Below are 18,585 nucleotides of genomic sequence, written 5' to 3'. Positions count from 1 at the left end.
GCTGCAATGAGGCATTTGTAACACTTGAAGCTTGGTAGACGGCTTTCACTGCACACGAAGAGGCATTTTGGCCTATAGGGTTATGCCATTTGTGCTAGCCAACACAATAGCTACATTTTACGCATCCTTTGTCCCGACCAAATACTCTACCTTGAAATTGGCCTCCATAAAGAACTTGTGTGTGAAGAGATCTTCTTGGTCTGCAAGGATTAAATCGTAACGTATTGCTCGTACACGAATTCTTTCTTCTGAAAGACCAAAGAACCAAAAACCCTTTCCATCGAAGATCGCCATGTTTGCCATAACGCCTTCGTCTGCGGGCGCGCAGGAGCAGCAGCAGCAGCAACAACAGCAACAGCAACAACCGCAGAGCCATCTGCAGCACCTTCATCAGCAACAACTGCAGACGCAACAGCAACTCCAACAGCAGCAGCTTCAGCAACAACAGCAGCTCCTCAAGCAGCAGCAGCAGCAGCAGGCCCTTCTCCAGCAAGCCATGCTTCAGCAACAAGCTGCTCTCTATCACCCGGCTCTCCTGGCTGCCATGTCTCAGGTACGTTTCGTCAAACCCTTACCTTCTCTATTGTCTCGTTTGCAGTCCCTATCCTTTTGTGGTTTTGGAAGCCCTTCTGCTTACGTTCTTTCCCAACTAAGAATGATGTCTGTTAAATGTCAAAAAATGAGAGATTGGCTCTTAAAATTGCCGTTAAAGCAGTTCTCTTTGATTTTTTGAGTTTTATTTTTTCCAGGCTTACAGCAGTCTCCACATAGTCATCATCATCACTATACTGCTTTATCTTTTGTTTGAATTTATTCAACTTGGTGTTCTATGCCAAGACTTGTTATTCAAAAGGTAAACCATACTTGTATGTGTGCCTTGGACTGGCTCTCTGCTTGCAAGTCCTGTTTGCTCTATTTTTCTGCTCTGGTTACGAGAACCCATCAAAGAGTTTCTGAAACATTGGTCTTTTCTTGATACATGAATTCTGACTATTATCACATTATGCATTGCATAGTAGGTTAGACATGTGGAATTTTTTAGCTTTATGTAACTCTGTGTATCGGATATCATCGTTCCGTTTGGTGCTTTACAAATTTTCTTGGGCTGGGTGGTCATTCTATTCGGTCTTTACATTTAAAAGTATTGTGTGGTTATTGTTAAGAATTTTTATGAACTTAAATGAGTTGTTTCAATATATAGTTATCTTGCTATGTAGTAGATCCTGCAACTAGCATAATTATTGCAGCTGCAGGAGTTGCTGCAAAGTAGTTTGACTGCGAGAAAAGCTTGGTTCATGGAATGTTGTCATTGTTTAGTCCGCTAGCTCTTTGTGAGCGAAGCTGTATTCTGGCAAATAGAATGTGACTAGTCTGGCAAATAGAACGTGGCTAGTCTAGGGCCCTTTTTTGGTCCACCTTTTTGACGTCAGTCTTTGTGTTGTATGGTGCTTTTTCACCGGCAGAGGAATTATTGCCATGTATGGAACTTTAATGTGAATGGCTTTTCATAAAAGTATGGATGGGCCTTGATGGTGTAAGGCAATGGAGTTGACGGTGCTGCAAAGTAGTGATTCACCTTGATGGTGTAAGCCACTGGAGTTGATGGTGCTGCAAAGATAATGATTAACCTTGATGGTGTAAGATGCAGAAGTTGATGGTGCTGCAAAGATAGTGTTAAACCTTGCTATAAACAGCTCAATGGATTAAAGGAATAAAATCAGTTGATAGTGACTTCTGTAAGGGAGTTCAGTGGGTAGTAGACTGAAGAATTTGTTGCACTTCTGGTAAAGTCCCCAATGGGCAATTCTAGGAGTTGTATGTTAAGGATTTAAAAGGTGCATCAATTGTGCAGACTAACAATGGGCATGGATGGGTTGTTTTAATTTCTAGCCTGGGATGCAGTTTCTTCTTCTTTTGTCTTACACGGTCACTTATTGATAGCAGTGAGAGTCAGAGGACACCCTTGCACTAGAGGATTTTCCTCTGCTTTATAGGAATGCAGCTTTCAGCTGCTTTTCCTTTGTTTCATTTTTACTTTGTTCAAGTGAGATGAGATGTCGGGAAGTTTTGAATTCTTAGTTTTGATTAGTCTTTGGCTGCATGTTAATTTTTTATTTTTGTGTGCATTGCTTTCAATTTTTTTGGCTTTCGTTTGCCTGTATTGTTTATGTTTTTTCTTTTCTTCAAAATTTATTTTTGCAGATTGAGCCTATCCCAAGTGGAAATCTGCCACCAGGATTTGATGCTACTTCCTGCCGCAGTGTGTGAGTTCGATATCAGTATATTTTGGGGTTTTTCTTCATAAGTAGATTGTTTCATAGGTCTCACTGGTGCACAAAACAGTCACATAATTGTAGTACATTGCATCAATATTTTCATGTACACTGAGTTTTTATTATAAACACCAGCTAGGTATGCACAAGCAGAGATGCCTTTTGCTAATTCATTTTTAAGGAAATTTGGAAGAATCAAAGTAGAAATGTGTGGATATGAATTAATATCATTGTTTGTTATCAGGTATGTTGGGAACATCCATCCTAAAGTGACAGAAGCGCTTTTAGCAGAGGTTTTTACAACAATAGGTCCTCTTGCTGGCTGTAAATTGATTCGAAAGGAGAAGGTATTCAGCAAGAGCTACTGTCCACAGTACAAGTTGAGCTTTGATTTTCAGATTTTTGAGTTCAATGTTGACTGTCATCATGGGTGTCACTTTAGTTGCAATGGAAACTTTCCCTGTTCTCTGACAGTATTGAGTAACCATCTTTGTGATAGTCTGTGAAAGGCCATCTATTGTTACAATGAGTGAAGTTCTGTATTTGTGATGGAGAGCTCTCAACTAGGTCACATGTTGTCTTTTATTGTGAGGCATCGCTTAAATCATGTTGAAAGCATGAAAAGTCTTCTAGTCTGTGTGTGAAGAACATTGGATGTTTAAGTGGTGGGGGCAAAACAGTTGGAGAGAGAAAGTCACGTCAATTTTGCAACAAGCATGTGAATATGACTGCTCTGTTTATGTATATGCTTGTATCTATGTATATGCATATTTTAGTGTGTGGTTGCCGTGTGTGTATAAACTTTGATAGGAACACCAATATACACCTATGAGTACACCATACTTATGTACTATTAGAGTATTCGGCACTCCTGCTTATTCACCTTGCTCTAGGGCACACTTGTAAAGCTGTATGGCTATTGAGTTTCTTAGGCTGGCCATCCACCGGATAGCATGTAGGTTGCATCTTTGTCTGGCTGTCCATTTTTGGACTGACCGTTCTTTTGGTGTCTGTTGCCCAAATTTGCCCATTTATTTTTTGAATGCCTCTATTTATTTTTGTAGGATTGGTTGGGTAATTTGCCCTACCTATACCTCTAACCCCTAGATAGGCAAGGGCACATCCCAGGCTAGGAGCACTAGCACATTGTGTATCCGTTGCCTATTGGCTCTTTGTGGTTGGTTGTCTCTATGGGGCCCGCTCACATCTCTAGTGTTGTTGTCTCTCTCTCTCTCTCTCATCTATATGTCAAGAACACTTGTATTCATGAGGTGTGCGTACATAGGGGTGTGTTGCTAGAATTTTGAGGCTCTCCTTCTTGTTATTTTACTGATCTAGGAAGAGAGGGATTTTGGGTGGTTGTGCTTCGCTAACGAGGTCTATCTCTATTGTTTAGGCTCTGGGTGGTGCCTAGTTTATGGGGGCACCCCATTTTTAGGTGGGTGACTCCTCAATTTCCCTTTTTTTGGGGGTTGTGGGTGGTAGGTAGGGAGTTGGGAAGCCTTATGAGTTCCCTTTATATGGGGGTAAGGGGGGTGTACCCTCTTGTGTATAGAGTTGCCCCGCAGGGCTTGTGCTCTCTCTCTCTCTCTCTCACACACACACACACAGAGGGGCTGATCCTATTACTTGAAAGTCCCCGAGAACGCCCAAATGGTGCCTATTTTGAGGGCAAGTACATCATTGATTACCTCCTTGTTATTTTGTTGATCTAGGAAGAGAGGAATTTTGGTTGGTTGTTCCTGGCTAACGAGGTCTATCTCTATTGTGTAGGTCCCGGGTTGTGCCTAGTTTATGGGGGCGCCCCATTTTTAGGTGGGTGATTCCTCAATTTCCCCCTTTTTTGGGGGTTGTGGGTGGTAGGTAGGGAGTCTGGCACATAGTTACCCGGAACGAGGAACGGGAACGGCGACGGGATCCCCCGCAGAATGGGGGAACGGTGAGGGGTCCGGAACGGGAACGGCGCAGAACGGGAGGCATAAAAACACCCAAATAATGCAATTTTAAGCTCTGTGTGATTGAATAATAGTAGTGTCAGAGTCCTTTGACTCTAATACTCACAAAACACTTGATTTGAAGACCATTCAACCTTACTATGGCCAACGTGTGTCGTATAGGCTTGAGAGAGAGAGAGAGAGAGAGAGAGAGAGAGAGAGAGAGAGAGAGAGAGAGAGAGAGAGAGAGAGAGAGCTTAAAAGTGGGAGACTCGACTCTCGAGAGAGCTTGAGAGAGAGGGGGAGAGCCTTGTCGACTCTAGAGTCTAGAGTCTAGACTAACAAGGCTAGAGCTTGAGAGTCAAGACTCGAGACTCGAGAGGGTAGAGCTTGAGATTTCACCGTTGAGAGCTTGTGTGCATTGTGAAGGTAAGGGGTGGGGGGAAGGGCATTTAAGAAGGGGGAGCCTCACAAGATAAAGCTCAAAAATCTGAAAATCTGCCATTCCCAGCCGTTCCGGTACCAAAACCCCCTGCAGAACATTCCGGGCCGTTTCGGGCCATGAAAACCCTCTGGAATGCCGTTCCGGCATTCTCAGTCCATAGGGAGGCGTCCCCTGGTAACTCTGGTCGGGCAGCCTTATGAGTTCCCTTTACATGGGTTGGTGTACCCTCTTGTGTATAGAGTTGCCCCGTAGGGCTTGTGCACTCTCTCTCTCTTATATAAAAAAGGGCTAATTCTATTACTTGAAAGTCCCTGAGAATGCCTTAATGATGCCTATTTCTGAGGGCAAGTACATCATTGATTACATAGCAGGCCTGAAGGCATCAAACAAAAACTGAAAATCAGATACAACTAGGCGTATGGCCAAACGGTGAAGACTGGAAGCCAGGGTAAAAACCTCTCCTACAGAGAGTAAAAAGTGCCTTGGTAGCTAATTGGAGAGGTTGACAACGGTCTTTGAAAGATAGGCACTTCCACCAAAAGTCCAATTAGCTATTGTAGATCAAGAACCTCAACCACCAAGGGTCAGCAGTGATGTTGATGACAGTGAGCAACTAGAAGAGCTCGGCGTTGGGCAATTGTGGTGAAATTGACAACGAGAGGTAATGGGGAAACAGAAGGGAAAGAGTAGTCAGTGAAGAAGATGAGAGGGAAGAGACTACTGACATCTCCAAGAAAATGTACAAGGATGGCTGAGTAACAGAGCGTTGCACCAGAACTGGCAAGGAGCAATTCACTTGCTTAGAGTGGCTCCAAAACTTAACAGACCATAGCTGGAGAGGGAACTCTAGGAAGATAGTGTAGGAGGCTTTGCAAGCAGCGCCCAAGCAAAACCGGGTGAAGACTCTTGGTAGAGTGAAGAGAGAGTAGAGCAACTAGCCAACCACGAAACAAACGAATAACCAACAAGCCACAACAACAATCGAATCCCAAACAACAAAACCTCAAAGATCCAAACGAATAGAGGAGGGAAGTTAACAAAAACAAAAACGAAAGTAGACCGACCGACCAAAAGGACAAGCTGTCACGCGCACACACACTCGCACTCGCACGCATACACATCTGAAAGCAAGCCCTTAGAGGGCAACAAAAGGAAACCACGTACACAAACTCAAAGGACAAGCTTCCAAGCACACACACACCCACACCCTTGAAGCAAGACCTCATAGGGCAACAAAAGGAACACATAAACACACTCCCACACAAACACAAAAGAAAGAACAAATTAGAAAGAAGAAATGATGGAAAGGGAAAAGCAACAAAATAGATAGAAAGAAGCCAAACTCGAAACATGTAGGGCACCGATGAACCAACAAGACCAACATAGGGAGAAACGCTCGAACAACTGCCACGGAGTTAGCACTAGGAGGAGGAGAGGTGGTGTGGGAGGCAAGGTGGCGGAAGCAGCCTTCTCCGAGCAGAGAGCGGTCTCGATAGGCTCCGTGTTGATGGAGGTGATGCGTCACCATGGGAGTTGGACAAGCAGACGGGAAACTTGAGGAGGGTGAGCCGAGGTTAGGGGGTAGCGGCGACGCTAAGAAGAACCAGCAACGGCAGCTCTGGTGAATTTCGTAGAGGTAGCGTGCAAGATGGAGGTGTTCAAGGGTGGATGGGATTGGAAGGGGTTATGGGGTGGGTAGGAGGGGATGGGGCAACAGCAGAAGCAACGGGGTTGAGCGCTCAGCGCTGGCAAGTAGTAGAGGACGCAAGTAGGTGGCAAGGTCAGTGCGTCGAGCAGGTGGCAGGGCAAGTGCAGGGTAGTAGATGCAGGTCGCGGCGTACAGGCAGCCCGCTAGGGTTGGCAGGCAACCCTCGCGGGAGCCCTAGTTCAACAAACTTGGGCACCCCAAGTCTAGATTTTAAATCTTAGACAATGACTGCAAGCAACGTATATAGTAACCACATCTAGATCCATTCCGGACTTCATTGATGTAGGGTTAACTAATCCCATATTGCGATCATGTCTATAGAGATTTTTTTTTTCCCCGACTTGAGCACTGTCGTGTGCGAGAATCATTTCCGGGGATCCCAATTTATCACTAAGTTCATACTGAACAGAGTGGTGCAGTCATTTATTCCATTGAATCAGTCTTGATTCATGATTCGTTATCAGGTTCATTCAGGAGCTGTCACTGCTCCATCTCATTCTTAATTTTGCTCTTTTTTTTTCCAGAATTTACAGATTCTTTTATAAAACATTAGTTTTAAAATTTAAAATCATCTTCCAAAAAAAGTTTTATACATTCATAAAGCAGAATAATGCTAATTCAAAAATCTGTTCTGGAACGAGTATCGCCTTGTTCTGCTATTCTTTCAATCTGCCAGTCATTCTGATTCTTGTATCCTTTTGGGGCACCGTGTAGCAATATGTCCTTGTTCTCCACATTCAAAACACTTTCCTGCTTTGAAATATTCATCTCTTTGATCTTCTATTAGAGAAGGTCGTCTATCTCTTCGTCGATTGTTTCTTCTATGACTTGTTGAAGGTTCATCTGATGGGTAAGTCAATTTACCCGAATGTATAGCAAATCCCTGCTTCGCATGTCCCATCAACTGCTGTCTAGACTCGGATTTCCTTTTGAGACAATAGTCTCAAAATGCTTTGGGAAGCCCACAACAAAACCATTCAATCTGCTCCTTAGATTTGATCTCCTTAAAGGATGAAACAAGTAGAAAAATTTCCCAAAATCTTTCACAGTGAGAATCCAAAGATTCTGTCTTAACCTTCTGAACATGGTTTCAGTCAGTAATCACGTCTCGTTCGTACTCTTGTGTGAGCCATGAAGAAATAAAAAGTTTCTTAAATTTCAACCACTTTGTCGGCGCTTGTTTCCTTAACAACAGAGTAGACCACCATGTTCGTGCATTGCCTTTCAGAAAGGATGCCGCCCGTCTGATCTTGGAGTGTTCTGTATAGCGGCCTCCAGAAAATGCTATGTCAAACTGTTGGACAAAGGCTAAAGCCTTGGGAGCACATCTCGAAACCCCAAAAAATGCTTAAACTTTACTGCCAGTCCTCCCTCTTTGAATTCTTTAGGCTTTTTGTCCTTGTCGTCGAGGAAGTCATATTGATTGGCTCTGTAAAAATGATTTCTTTTTGCATAAAACATGTGATCTTTTCGTCGTTTCTTGCCTTTCCTGTCCTCATCACTTGAGTCAGAAGTAAATGAGGTGTTCGAGCTATCAAAAGACGAGGACGAACTGGTGGATCGCATCATGGAGTTCTTCTTCAGTAAATATTCTCGGAGTAGGAGGCTTCTTGATCGCCGGTTTGGTTGGTGGCTTGGTGGTTTTCTGCCACTGAGTATGCACTTCAGTCATCACCTGCTGGGTCAAAAAATTTGCAAATTGGGGATCCTTAGCAAATTTAATCATCTGCTTCGTTGCATCGTCAACCAATTGTCGACGTTCCATCTCTTCAATCTCAAACTGAGTAGGCCGAGGTGGGCCATACTCTTCCTCTGTTTGCTCATGAAAGTCTTCTTCGTGATCTCCTCCCGCACTCGCAGATGCTGAAGAAGTCGACTGACTTTTGTTGGAATCCATAAGTGTCGTGAGAAAAGGATCGGATTTCCCGGTAGAAGAGAAATCGACCGTGCTCTGATACCACTGTTACAAACTTGGGCACCCCAAGTCTAGATTCTGTCACGACACGAGAGAAAATCACTTAAAATACTTCACAACTTTAAAATCACAGTTCAATTTGGTCGACACTGCCCAGCGTAGTTCCGTGCCTAGAGAGATTGGTCCCAAAGGTTGGCGCCCTTTTCGGTATTTCTTTTATATTAATCTTTGAGCAAAGTACAACTCCCGCAGGGTCCTCTGCTCTCAGACTCTGCGTCCAGATGCCCTCAAGAGTGAGGCCCTGAGGGCTCTTTTATTCTTACAAGGGATGCCAAAAGCAGAGCCCCAAAAGCTATTAAACTCAAAAGCAAATAGCAATTTCCTCTAAAAGCAACTGATCCCAAAAATTTGGCCAAAAAAAGCATCAGCGTGATTTGCGAAAATCAGTACAACAGCCATGCCAGCATGTCAGCGTGATATGCGGAGATCTGTATTGCTGTCCGTACTGCCACGCCAGCACTTGTCGTATTGCCACGCCAGCACTTGCCGGTACAGTTTCTGTCCACAGGTGGTTATGCCACGTCACCATTTTGTGACAGCTACCCTCTCGACATCTCTCTCTCTCTCTCTCTCTCTCTCTCTCTCTCTCTCTCGGTGATCCCAATCGTTAATGTGAGTAAAGGGTGGAATGGATCCTTGATGTCATCCAATTGTTCAATGAAACTGTCATAAGGGGTCCTAAATTACATCCAACTGTCACGCTGGGTATATACCACTTGGCCATGTTTGGGGCTCAAGTGGGTTGATATTATTGTCTAGGATGGGTTGATAAATTGTGTGACACGTGTCTCAGTTTTAACAACGTCCAATTAAGTTCAAATAATGTCAAGCATGTTTATACAGATTCAAGCAAGTTTAAACAACTTAAATCAGGATCAAACAAATTTAGACATTCAAACAAAGCATCCAATCAGATTTTCACATAAGTATTCAATTAAATGTTTACAAACAGATACTTATCCATGGTAGTGTTTCTCCATCTCAACATCTTGTCAGATACTTATATGGCTGTCTTCCTTGGTCCAGTATCCGAGATCAGTGAGCAACCAACTGACCAAAAACAAAAAATTGCTTGCAATCCCATGCCTTTCCTGGCTGAAATCAATCTCATTCATGTTAATCTTCAAAAGAACCAAAGAATATTATCAAAATATGCTCTAGACCAAGAGTGTCGAGAAGTAGCAATCAAACATATGCGGAAACCTTTGCAAAAACCGCTGAAACCCTTAATTTTGAAGGTGGTGGAAATTGAAACGTCAATGTGTGGGGCTCATCGTGAGGATCAACTTTGACTTCCATACCTTCTCTTCAAATTCTCAATCATTTGAGAGATTTTTATAATATTCTGAAATGCGAAATATTGTCAAAAAGCGTGTTTTTTTGAGCAAAAGACAATGATATTTAGCCATGTAAACGATTTATAGATGGTCAACCATGCCTTCACATGCTCCATGCACTCTTTTGCTGGTCAACTCTTTGTTAATCCAGACCCTTTTGAGCTTATGACAAGTGGACGTATGTATGTGATCTGCATGAATGAATACTGTGGTGGTCTTTATGAAAATACAGAACACATAAAACACATGATCTATCGGCCTATCTTAAATGTCCATGTATTTTCCTGCCCCAACCAAGCTGGTTTTTGGGTGGTGGTTATTGAGATGTGGATGTGGAAGTCATGAATTGTCAACATTCTTTTAAGCTTAATCTTGCTCTTTTGGCTGCAGTCATCATACGGCTTTGTGGACTACTTAAACCATCGAGCTGCTGCGGCTGCCATTTTAACTCTTAACGGAAGGCAAATGTAAGATTTTTAATTTTTAATTTTTAATTCATTTATTTATAGTTTCCAGGGCTTGGCATTCAAGGTGCATAGAGTTGGGATTGACTAATGTAAATTGAATGTTTAATATATATGTAGATTCACTCAGCCCATAAAGGTCAATTGGGCTTATGCGAGTGGGCAAAGAGAAGATACGTCAGGTAACAATTTGTTATCTGGTACTGTTAAACATTAAAGGAAACGTCTAATGTTGCGGGTACTGGAGATGATTGCTTGTCCTCATATATATTTCTCTTTTTGCTGAAATGCAGGTCATTTCAATGTTTTTGTTGGTGACCTTGGTGCAGATGTCACAGATGCTACCTTATTTGCCTTCTTCAGCATTTATCCAAGCTGCTCGTAAGCTTCTCAGTTTGCTGTTAACTTATGTTTGTTTTTGATGATTCGACATCTTTTATTTGAACTTTGTTGGCTGCTTCAAGGAGAGTAGAACTGTAAGGAGAAACGAATCTGGAAGAAAAGGGTCTTGCAACGTAATGCAAATAGTTGCCTTGAATAACTGAATGCCGCTGTAGTGCACTTGCCTGTTTTGACTAACTGGCCATGCAGTCCAAAACTCTCTTTGTAAGGACATTCGAAGGAGAAATTTAACACACAGCCTCCCTTAAGAGACTCATATTGCTAGCTTCTTTGTTATGTGAGGTGGTCATGGCAAGGAAAACATAGGCCAGTTATTTCCATCTGGTGCAAACCAAAACCCATGGAATTTCAAGGGATATTTGAAGGAAAAATTCCACACAGATCCTCCTGCAAGAGACTCGAGGGAGGAGCTTCTAGTGCTGAATATAGCAAGATCAGTAGAACATGGATTTGGCACATCGAGAATAGAGTATACGGTGTGTGTGCAACATATAGCAACCTTTTGTATTATTTTGGGTTGTTTGATCACACCAGCTCCTGCTGATCTCTGGGACTTCACTATTTGAACTGGCCAATTTCCAAAGTTGCAGAAATTAGGAAGTGCCCAACAAAAGATGGGCTGTGGCGCGCGACCTTTTGATGGTTCTTACTGAGCTATTTGAACTTGTCAATTTTCCGCTGTTTGAATTCTTCTTTAAAAACTTTTACCTTTGTCTGGGCTTTTGGTCTTCTCCAGAGAATCGTTTTTTGATGAACTCTCCCTCAATCGTCTGCTTCTTGTAGTGATGCACGTGTTATGTGGGATCAACGAACTGGCCGCTCAAGGGGATTTGGCTTTGTGTCTTTCAGGAATCAGCAGGTGGGTTGAGCATTGGGTGTTCCATTTTTCGTGCACTTTTTGCTGCATGTGTCGTGTTTCTATTTGACGGGTTATTTTTAATGGAAGCACGCTTTTCTGTGCAGGATGCAGAGAAAGCTATCACTGAGATGACTGGTGAGCTTGTGCGTCGTATTTTGAGATGGTATTTGTAGGCCACTTCCGTCTCCTAACTTAATTGTGCAACTCAGGGAAGTGGCTAGGTAGCAGAGCAATACGTTGTAATTGGGCAACGAAGACAGGAACAGCGCCTGGCCAGGGTGAAGAGACTTCTACAATTGCCAGCTCTGCGAACTTGAACCCTACCATAGATGGCTCAGCAAACACAGCTTCTCTTGCAAATGGTAGGAGGTGTGTTTATTTCAAGAGACGACGACTAAAGCAATTCTTGAACACAGGGCATTGATTTGATTATGTTCGCAGAAGCTCCAGAAGCAGAAACAGCTCCCAAGGAGACTCCAGATAATAATGCGCAATACACTACTGTATATGTTGGCAATCTTGCTCATGAGGTGACATTAAGGACGTTTGTCTACTTCGGCTCTGTCAAAACTAATGGCGTTCTAGTTTGACAGTTGTATGTGGGCTGGTTTGTTAATTCCAGGTAACTCAAACAGAGCTACATAGGCAGTTCCTCATGCTTGGGGCTGGAGTGATAGAAGACGTGCGAGTTCAAAGAGAAAAGGGCTTCGGCTTTGTTAGATATCGGACACACGAAGAAGCCGCTCTTGCTATTCAGCTAGCTAATGGAAGGATTATTGGAGGCAAATCTGTGAAAGTATGCGAAGTGCTTATTATGAGGGACCTCCTGTTTGCCTAGTATTAGCTCATCTCTTTTATCTTAAAACTTTTCTGGTTTTGGTGCAGTGCTCTTGGGGTACTAAACCCACTCCACCCGGAGCATCATCTGCTCCACTACAGCACCCAGCAGCACCCATGCTACCTCTGCAAGGCTTGATGGCCGCAGGCTTGAGTCAAGGATACACCACAGCGGACCTTCTGGCTTATCAGAGACAATTGGCGCTAGTACAAAGTGGGGCCAATGCATTATTGCCCCTTCCAAATCAGCAAGGGCTCAATATGGGCTTGGGAGGAATGGGATTGGGTACCAGAACTGGGTTTGAAAACTTGCAAATGGGATTGGGGCCACATCAGCTGTTGTAATGGGAGAGCGTTACATCTTTGAAGAAAGGTTCTTGGAACTTTTATGTGATGTAGATTCTGCTATGGGCAATAAGTTAAACCTTGTTGTTGTAGTGGATAGATGGTTGCCATTCATAGTAGGTAAAATTTTTTGGAGCTCATTTGATTGGTCTGTACTAACTCTACCTGTATTGACTCTTGAATTTATTATACAAGTAACAGTTAGTTTGAGGTGCTTTGTGCGCCACTCTCTGTTTTGCCAAAAGACTTCTGTCATTGTTAAGTCAACATTTGCCTGCAAAGCTTTTAAGCTTCTGTTGTGGTATTCTACAGTTTCGGCGCGGACATGTGGTGGTTTTATCGTTGTGGCATCCCTGTTATTTATCTGTTGTGGTTTGCCATACTTGAGGCATGTGACTGACTTGTTGGGAAGATATCGTATTTTTAAATTTTTATCATTATTAGGGGCTCTCACAGCAGTTTGCAGTTGATTAACAAGTCTTGAGCAAATTCTTGTCTTTTGTACAGGAAGATGTGCTGAAGGTATTGATGAATGCATGGACTAGACAGATGGGCAAAATCCTTATCCTTAAAGCGCGCATACTATTGCGGTGCCTGGGCTTTGGACATAATGATCTGGTTTTAGCTCTTGCTAGTGGGCAGGCTGGTTTCCCATAAGGGGCTGCCTATTGATTTTTTGCCTTGAAGGCCTACCAAGTGTTGAACACGTATCAATTGTGGCCATTAGTTTAAAGCTTGTTGATTAGTGTCATGTGGCCAAGTATTGATAGCAAACATTTTGCTTCCTATTTCTTTTAAGCTGTATTAACTAGGCATCCTCATATGTGGTATGCTGACTAGGTAGTTTACACCTTTTTTACCAATAGCCATAAGCACCAGGCTAGTGATTGTGCATATGCAAAAATCAGCGATCCTTGGTTAACAATGTTGTCTAGAGGATATGTATTCAAAGTTACTATCTTGAATCATTAATGTATGTGTAGTGTGGGAATACACTGGTACCTAGTTCTACACCCACTATTGGGCACTGACAATGTAAGTGGGGATGCTGTAGTATTTAGTCAATACTATGCATGATGGAGTTGGTCCTATTGTCTTGTAGATGACCACCAAGAGTCTATACCTTGCACTTTGCTTTAAAGGTGAATCTGGGCTTATCTTTAATTCATCTAGGTAGTTGTACAGTGGACATGTAGACTCCACAGTGAGAAGTTGACATCTGAATTATAATCACTCGATATTGTGTTAATTCTTTCTATCTTACCTTATTCTTGTGTGACTTTTTCCTATCTCATGCTTCTTTTATGCTAGGCTTCATGATGTATACTCGTGTATGTATGTGTGCATACATTGGTACCTAGTTCTACACCCACTATTGGGCACTGACTGGGATGACGCAGTATTTAAACAATACTATGCATGATGGGGCTGATACCATTAATCCATACCTTGTACTTCCCATGGGCATCTCCTGGATTCATCTAGGTACAGACACGTATTCAAAGTTATGAAGACAAAAATGCTCTTTTACAGATGGTTTTGCCGTTCTCAGCTTCTGTTGTGAAGTAGGGTGGTGCTTAAGAGAGAACCTAAGAAATAGTATTTTGTGGTGATATGTTGAAACTGGACTAGAACGATACGTAGGTCCTTCGTAGCGAGTTTCCTTTTTTTGAAAGGTTGCGTTCTTGTGCTTAATGTGCATTCCACATTGTTAGTAATCTCGTTCAATACATGTATTGCAGTTTAATGAGCCCGGTCAAGGCAATTGAACATATGCGTGTGTACAAAGTTGCATGCCTTCTTGATTATGCTACGAAGATCTCAGCTTATGTAAGAAATGCAGTGAGTAAAGGAGATAAGCGTTTGACAACGCCCATCAATTTGCAAAGACCAAAGCACTAGTCTAACGATTGTATAGTCATGAAGTCAGCACTATTGATTAAACCGATATGCAAAAGAGCTTTTCTGCTCCCTTTTTCCCCATCCTCCTCATTCTGTTTCCTTCACTGTTTTAATAGCAAACTCCGTGTGCATGCAAAAATGTTACTCGCACGCCCACACCCTCAGCTATATCTAACATGGGCATGCCCATCACTTTTGGGCCCCGACATTAGGCGCGCGCCATAGATCTTGTCGCAAAAGTAAACTCGGGTATTTTTGTAAACTCGGGTACCTCGCCCCAATACTTTTGCACATCAAAACTCCATGGAACCGTGTACATTCCACAAGTGACGTGCGTGGGCGTGGTGGATAGGCCACATGGCCCTCAAACCCTAGGTTGTGGGTTCAATCCCGGGGGGTGGAGGGGCGAAGTAAATTGGGGGTACTGAGTTTACATTTTTCCCGAGTTTACATTGTCCACGGAAGCCTGAGATCTACGGTCCTCGATCATCCCACCGTAGATCCCATCTCCTCTCATGCCCGTGTGAGATATAGGCCAGCCGCCCACACCACAATGAAGAATTGAATTTCCGTAAACTTCTAATAGTCCTAACAGCCATTATACAGAGAGATTTTAAATTCTACCTTAAATAAGGAATGTATCTTTAGATAATCAAGATAAGATCTGCCCCATTTTCCTGCTAACGACTTGCGGTAGTAACATGATGCACACTTAAAAGCGTAGGACAGCTGATGAAACTTGAAACACTCTTTTCATCTACAGAGTGATGAATTATTCCAACAAGATCACAAGCTAGGGAGGAAATGGAACCCACGATGCATATGGTAGTGAATATTTACAAAGAAGGGATTGACTGAGATCCACTGCCAAGATCTGGCCAGCATGTTGTGCTCAAGTACACCATGGCACCTCTTGCTGCTGAAGTAAAGAATGTTAGCCTGACCGATGCAGACAAATCGTCCTGTGCGAGTTTGCAGCAAATCATGGCAAAGCCCAGCAGGCATCCATCCATATTCACTCCATTTTGTGTTCGTCCCATTCAGTGTCCACATACCTATCCGAGACGTTATGCTATTATCTCCAATACCTCCAACCATGAGAAGAACTCCATTATGATCTATCAGCCTCACAGTTGTCAAATTCTCTGGCATTTGCGCCTTGACTTCAAACCATACCCCTCTTTTAACGTCATATCCCATTACTCGGAAAGGTAGATGGCCTGTTATGCAATACATTACACCCTTGCAGGTTGCCTTCCATGGTGAAAGAGGTGCATCAAGAAGTAAATTTTCTCCCTTTACCCAATAACCCAACCTTGAATCGTAAACCTCCGTGGCGAGGTTGAATTGCTCTGAGTCTTCTGCAACAAGCTCTGAGCCTGCCATAATCACTTTAAAGATCGTTGCATCGATGTCTTCTTCCACAAATAGCCCAACAGCAAGAAAGAAGAGCTTGAAGAGACCCGGGGGGCATGGTATACTCATCCATGCCTTTGAAATGGGGTTGCAAACAAGCCACTGCTTATGGTGGCTTGATTTGGGGAGCATACAGATTGAGCCATGTGACATTGCCATAACCCGGCTTTCAACTGGTAAGAATCTGAAGGATATTTCAAGCCATCTCTTTGATGAGGGATCATATGCAAGTCCTGCACTGGGATCATTATAGGGGAAGATAAGAAGCCAAGGGTCCTGCTTGCAGTTCTTTGCATACGTATCCATGAATCGTCTGGACTGTATGGCCAAATTCCATCCTCTGCAGACAGATCTTGCCCGAAGCAGACTAACCAGAGGCAATTTCAATATTATCCTCTCTGTTGGATCATCGGGTAACTTGCACCATATCTCCTGCTGCAGGTTGACCTCCTCTTCTCTCTCATCTGCAGCCATGGAGAGTCTCAAGATCATATATGATTCTTCGTCCAATTCATTGCGGACAACAAAGAGAGACCCTCAGTTTACTGCCTGCTGAATGCTTGCACCGACATGAGCTATCTCCAGACACCTGAAAGAGTTTGCCATTTCTGCAGCATCGCTTTCACAACAATGGATTTCCGGTCGGATCTACTACGGTATGATTTTAGCAGCAGAAACATAGCAGGAGTCCCTAGTACTATTCGAGGTTTTCTGTGCAGACAGAAAGCTCTCGATGACTGGATCAAAAGCAAAAAGAGCTCATACATCTTCTGCGTATGGCGAGTGAAGGATTTGAGTGTCGTGGCAATGGCGATAAGCAGAGGGGCTTACCTGACGTCGACCTTACTCTTTCACCTTCCTAATGTACGCAGATAACATGAGGATGGATGGAGTATGCGTGGAGGAAAAGGATGAAGCGGCGGAAAACAGTTGGGGATGCTACAACCATGTCACATGCAACCTTTAGGAATCCAACGAATCTTTCATGATGGAAAAGTGCTCGTGTGCATGTTGAAGGGATGCCTCAGCTCTCTCTCTCTCTCTCTCTCTCTCTCTCTTACAGTGCGCACATGAGGGGATTACGATGCGTTCGTTTGCAATTAGTGAACGCCTCCAAGCGAACGGCACATTGCGCACATGAGAATGTTCTTTCAGCAGAAGCTTCTGACGCAAGCAACAACTTTATCTACAACACTTGTAGGCTTGTTGCAGGGCATCTGCAACACGTGACCGTTCCCAACGATCGAATCCTTTGGGGGCTGAAGTAATCGCTTGATGGGATCGGAATTCAATCTGCATCACGACAAAATAATGGTGGGTCACATCTACTTTTTGAGCGGAATCGGCATCGATCGGGGCTCATGTGCGCACTGCATCTCTCTCTCTCTCTCTCTCTCTCTCTCTCTCTCTCAGCTTGCACACATGCCTTGGTGCCAGTGGCTAGCCGATCGAGGGTGAACGCTGACTGCCTACCCGGAGTCCGCGCGCATGCTGGAGCTCCAACTACCCTCAAGAGCAAGGTCAACTCCCTTTGTCATGTTGTCAGGTGTCACAACCAATCACGCCTCTTCTCTCCACTTTGTCATGCTGTCAGGTGTCACAACCAATCACGCCTCTTGTCTCCACGAAACGTCTCTCCACCGAGGGTAACCGTTTAGGCTCCCCCCATGACGTTGCGGTGGTGCCGTGAGAGCACTGGGGGCTCTGGTGGACACATGGTGGGCTTTCTGCACTTTTGCATGGGAAGCGACCACCGCTGCACTGCATGTGCTCTCTCTCTCTCTCTCTCTCTCTCTCTCTCACTTACATGAGCTATTTTAATGAGATTGCGCCCACTCACTCACCGAGTGGGTTAAATTTCGAGCACTAGTGTCTACGTGGCACTAACGAAAGTCGTTGATTTTAAGGATCTTGAAAATTTTAATGGCGATGGCATAGGCAAAAGCGCTCGAAATTTATCATCGTTCCTCACTCACACCTCATGTCTTCTTAATGGAGACAAACAATAGTGAGGTGTTTTCTGTAAGCAAAGCCCATGTCGCTCGTTTGCTGACGAAGGTGGGCATCATGGATCTAGTGGCTAGGATCATTGTGGAGAATTAGGGGTGAACTAGGATGAAAAGGGGTAAACTAGGATGCTTGTTCACCCTTAGTTTATCCCTAGTTCATCGATATTGTACGGCTATTGTGATGCCTAACTTCAATTGTAGAACTCAGGGGAGATCCCCCCCCAACCCCCAAAGCACACAAACTCAATAGTGTGTCAATCCGGAGTATTCATTTTTTTGCCGGAATATTATGGCCAGACGGCGATGGGAAAGTGATCGAAAAACAACTGATCGATTGGCCGGTGGTTGGTAGTCATGGCCAATGGATGGAAGTCTTTGGCCGGTGGCCGATTTCTAGGCGGACTTGTCTTCTCAAGGGCGGTCACACATGGGCGCATATGAGAATCCAACTCAGACTTGTCTACTAAAGGGCGTCTACACACGGTTGCCTCTCATGAGAGAGGGAAGCCCTTTTGGCCTATTTACACCTTGGTACACTAGAAGTAACTTTTACACAAAAATCCATGGGACAAAACTGTGGGTAAAACACTTGGATCATAAGGGGTGATAGCCTTCTAATCAAAACTTTATCTTAGTAAATATAAATGAATTTTTAAAATATTGAGATAAGTATTAACCT

At 43.6% G+C, this 18,585-nt stretch overlaps 2 protein-coding genes and 1 long non-coding RNA gene across 4 annotated transcripts; 2 read left to right on the top strand and 1 right to left on the bottom strand.

The window, feature by feature from the left end:
- Nucleotides 1–214: 214 nt before the first annotated feature.
- On the top strand, nt 215–12,792 carry LOC147431317 (oligouridylate-binding protein 1-like). Of its 2 annotated transcripts, none has more exons than XM_086493924.1 (12): nt 215–553; nt 2,203–2,264; nt 2,518–2,620; nt 10,063–10,139; nt 10,257–10,318; nt 10,430–10,517; nt 11,322–11,397; nt 11,502–11,532; nt 11,607–11,759; nt 11,842–11,927; nt 12,020–12,193; nt 12,283–12,792. In XM_086493924.1, exons 1-12 carry the CDS (start codon nt 293–295, stop codon nt 12,577–12,579), a joined length of 1,470 nt encoding a protein of 489 aa, XP_086350050.1. In that variant the 5' UTR covers nt 215–292; the 3' UTR covers nt 12,580–12,792. The 2 variants fall into 2 exon arrangements, with proteins under 2 accessions (XP_086350050.1, XP_086350049.1); XM_086493923.1 differs by having other exon boundaries at nt 218–553; nt 11,839–11,927.
- Nucleotides 12,793–12,829: 37 nt separating this feature from the next.
- On the top strand, nt 12,830–13,330 carry LOC147431316 (uncharacterized). The gene is made up of 2 exons (XR_015185681.1): nt 12,830–12,967; nt 13,087–13,330. It is a non-coding gene; the product is annotated as an uncharacterized LOC147431316 (long non-coding RNA).
- Nucleotides 13,331–15,214: 1,884 nt separating this feature from the next.
- LOC147431315 (F-box/kelch-repeat protein At5g15710-like) lies at nt 15,215–16,846 on the bottom strand. The gene has a single exon (XM_086493922.1). It carries the CDS (start codon nt 16,387–16,389, stop codon nt 15,268–15,270), a length of 1,122 nt encoding a protein of 373 aa, XP_086350048.1. The 5' UTR covers nt 16,390–16,846; the 3' UTR covers nt 15,215–15,267.
- Between the last annotated feature and the right edge of the window lie 1,739 nt (nt 16,847–18,585).

This window comes from Adiantum capillus-veneris, chromosome 21, assembly GCF_014529385.1.
Source record: "Adiantum capillus-veneris isolate H3 chromosome 21, ASM1452938v2, whole genome shotgun sequence".
Classification (NCBI taxonomy): domain Eukaryota; kingdom Viridiplantae; phylum Streptophyta; class Polypodiopsida; order Polypodiales; family Pteridaceae; genus Adiantum; species Adiantum capillus-veneris.
Note: the sequence above shows the minus strand (reverse complement) of the source record. Positions and strands in the feature narration are given on the sequence as shown.

Excerpts from the sequence above, each read along its gene's own strand:
- LOC147431317 (XM_086493923.1), top strand. The coding sequence starts at position 293 with ATGTTTGCCATAACGCCTTCGTCTGCGGGCGCGCAGGAGCAGCAGCAG. Across the intron at positions 2,621-10,062 it reads AATTGATTCGAAAGGAGAAG|TCATCATACGGCTTTGTGGA; the intron begins GTATTCAGCAAG and ends TTTTGGCTGCAG. Across the intron at positions 12,194-12,282 it reads TTGGAGGCAAATCTGTGAAA|TGCTCTTGGGGTACTAAACC; the intron begins GTATGCGAAGTG and ends GTTTTGGTGCAG.
- LOC147431315 (XM_086493922.1), bottom strand. The coding sequence starts at position 16,389 with ATGATCTTGAGACTCTCCATGGCTGCAGATGAGAGAGAAGAGGAGGTC.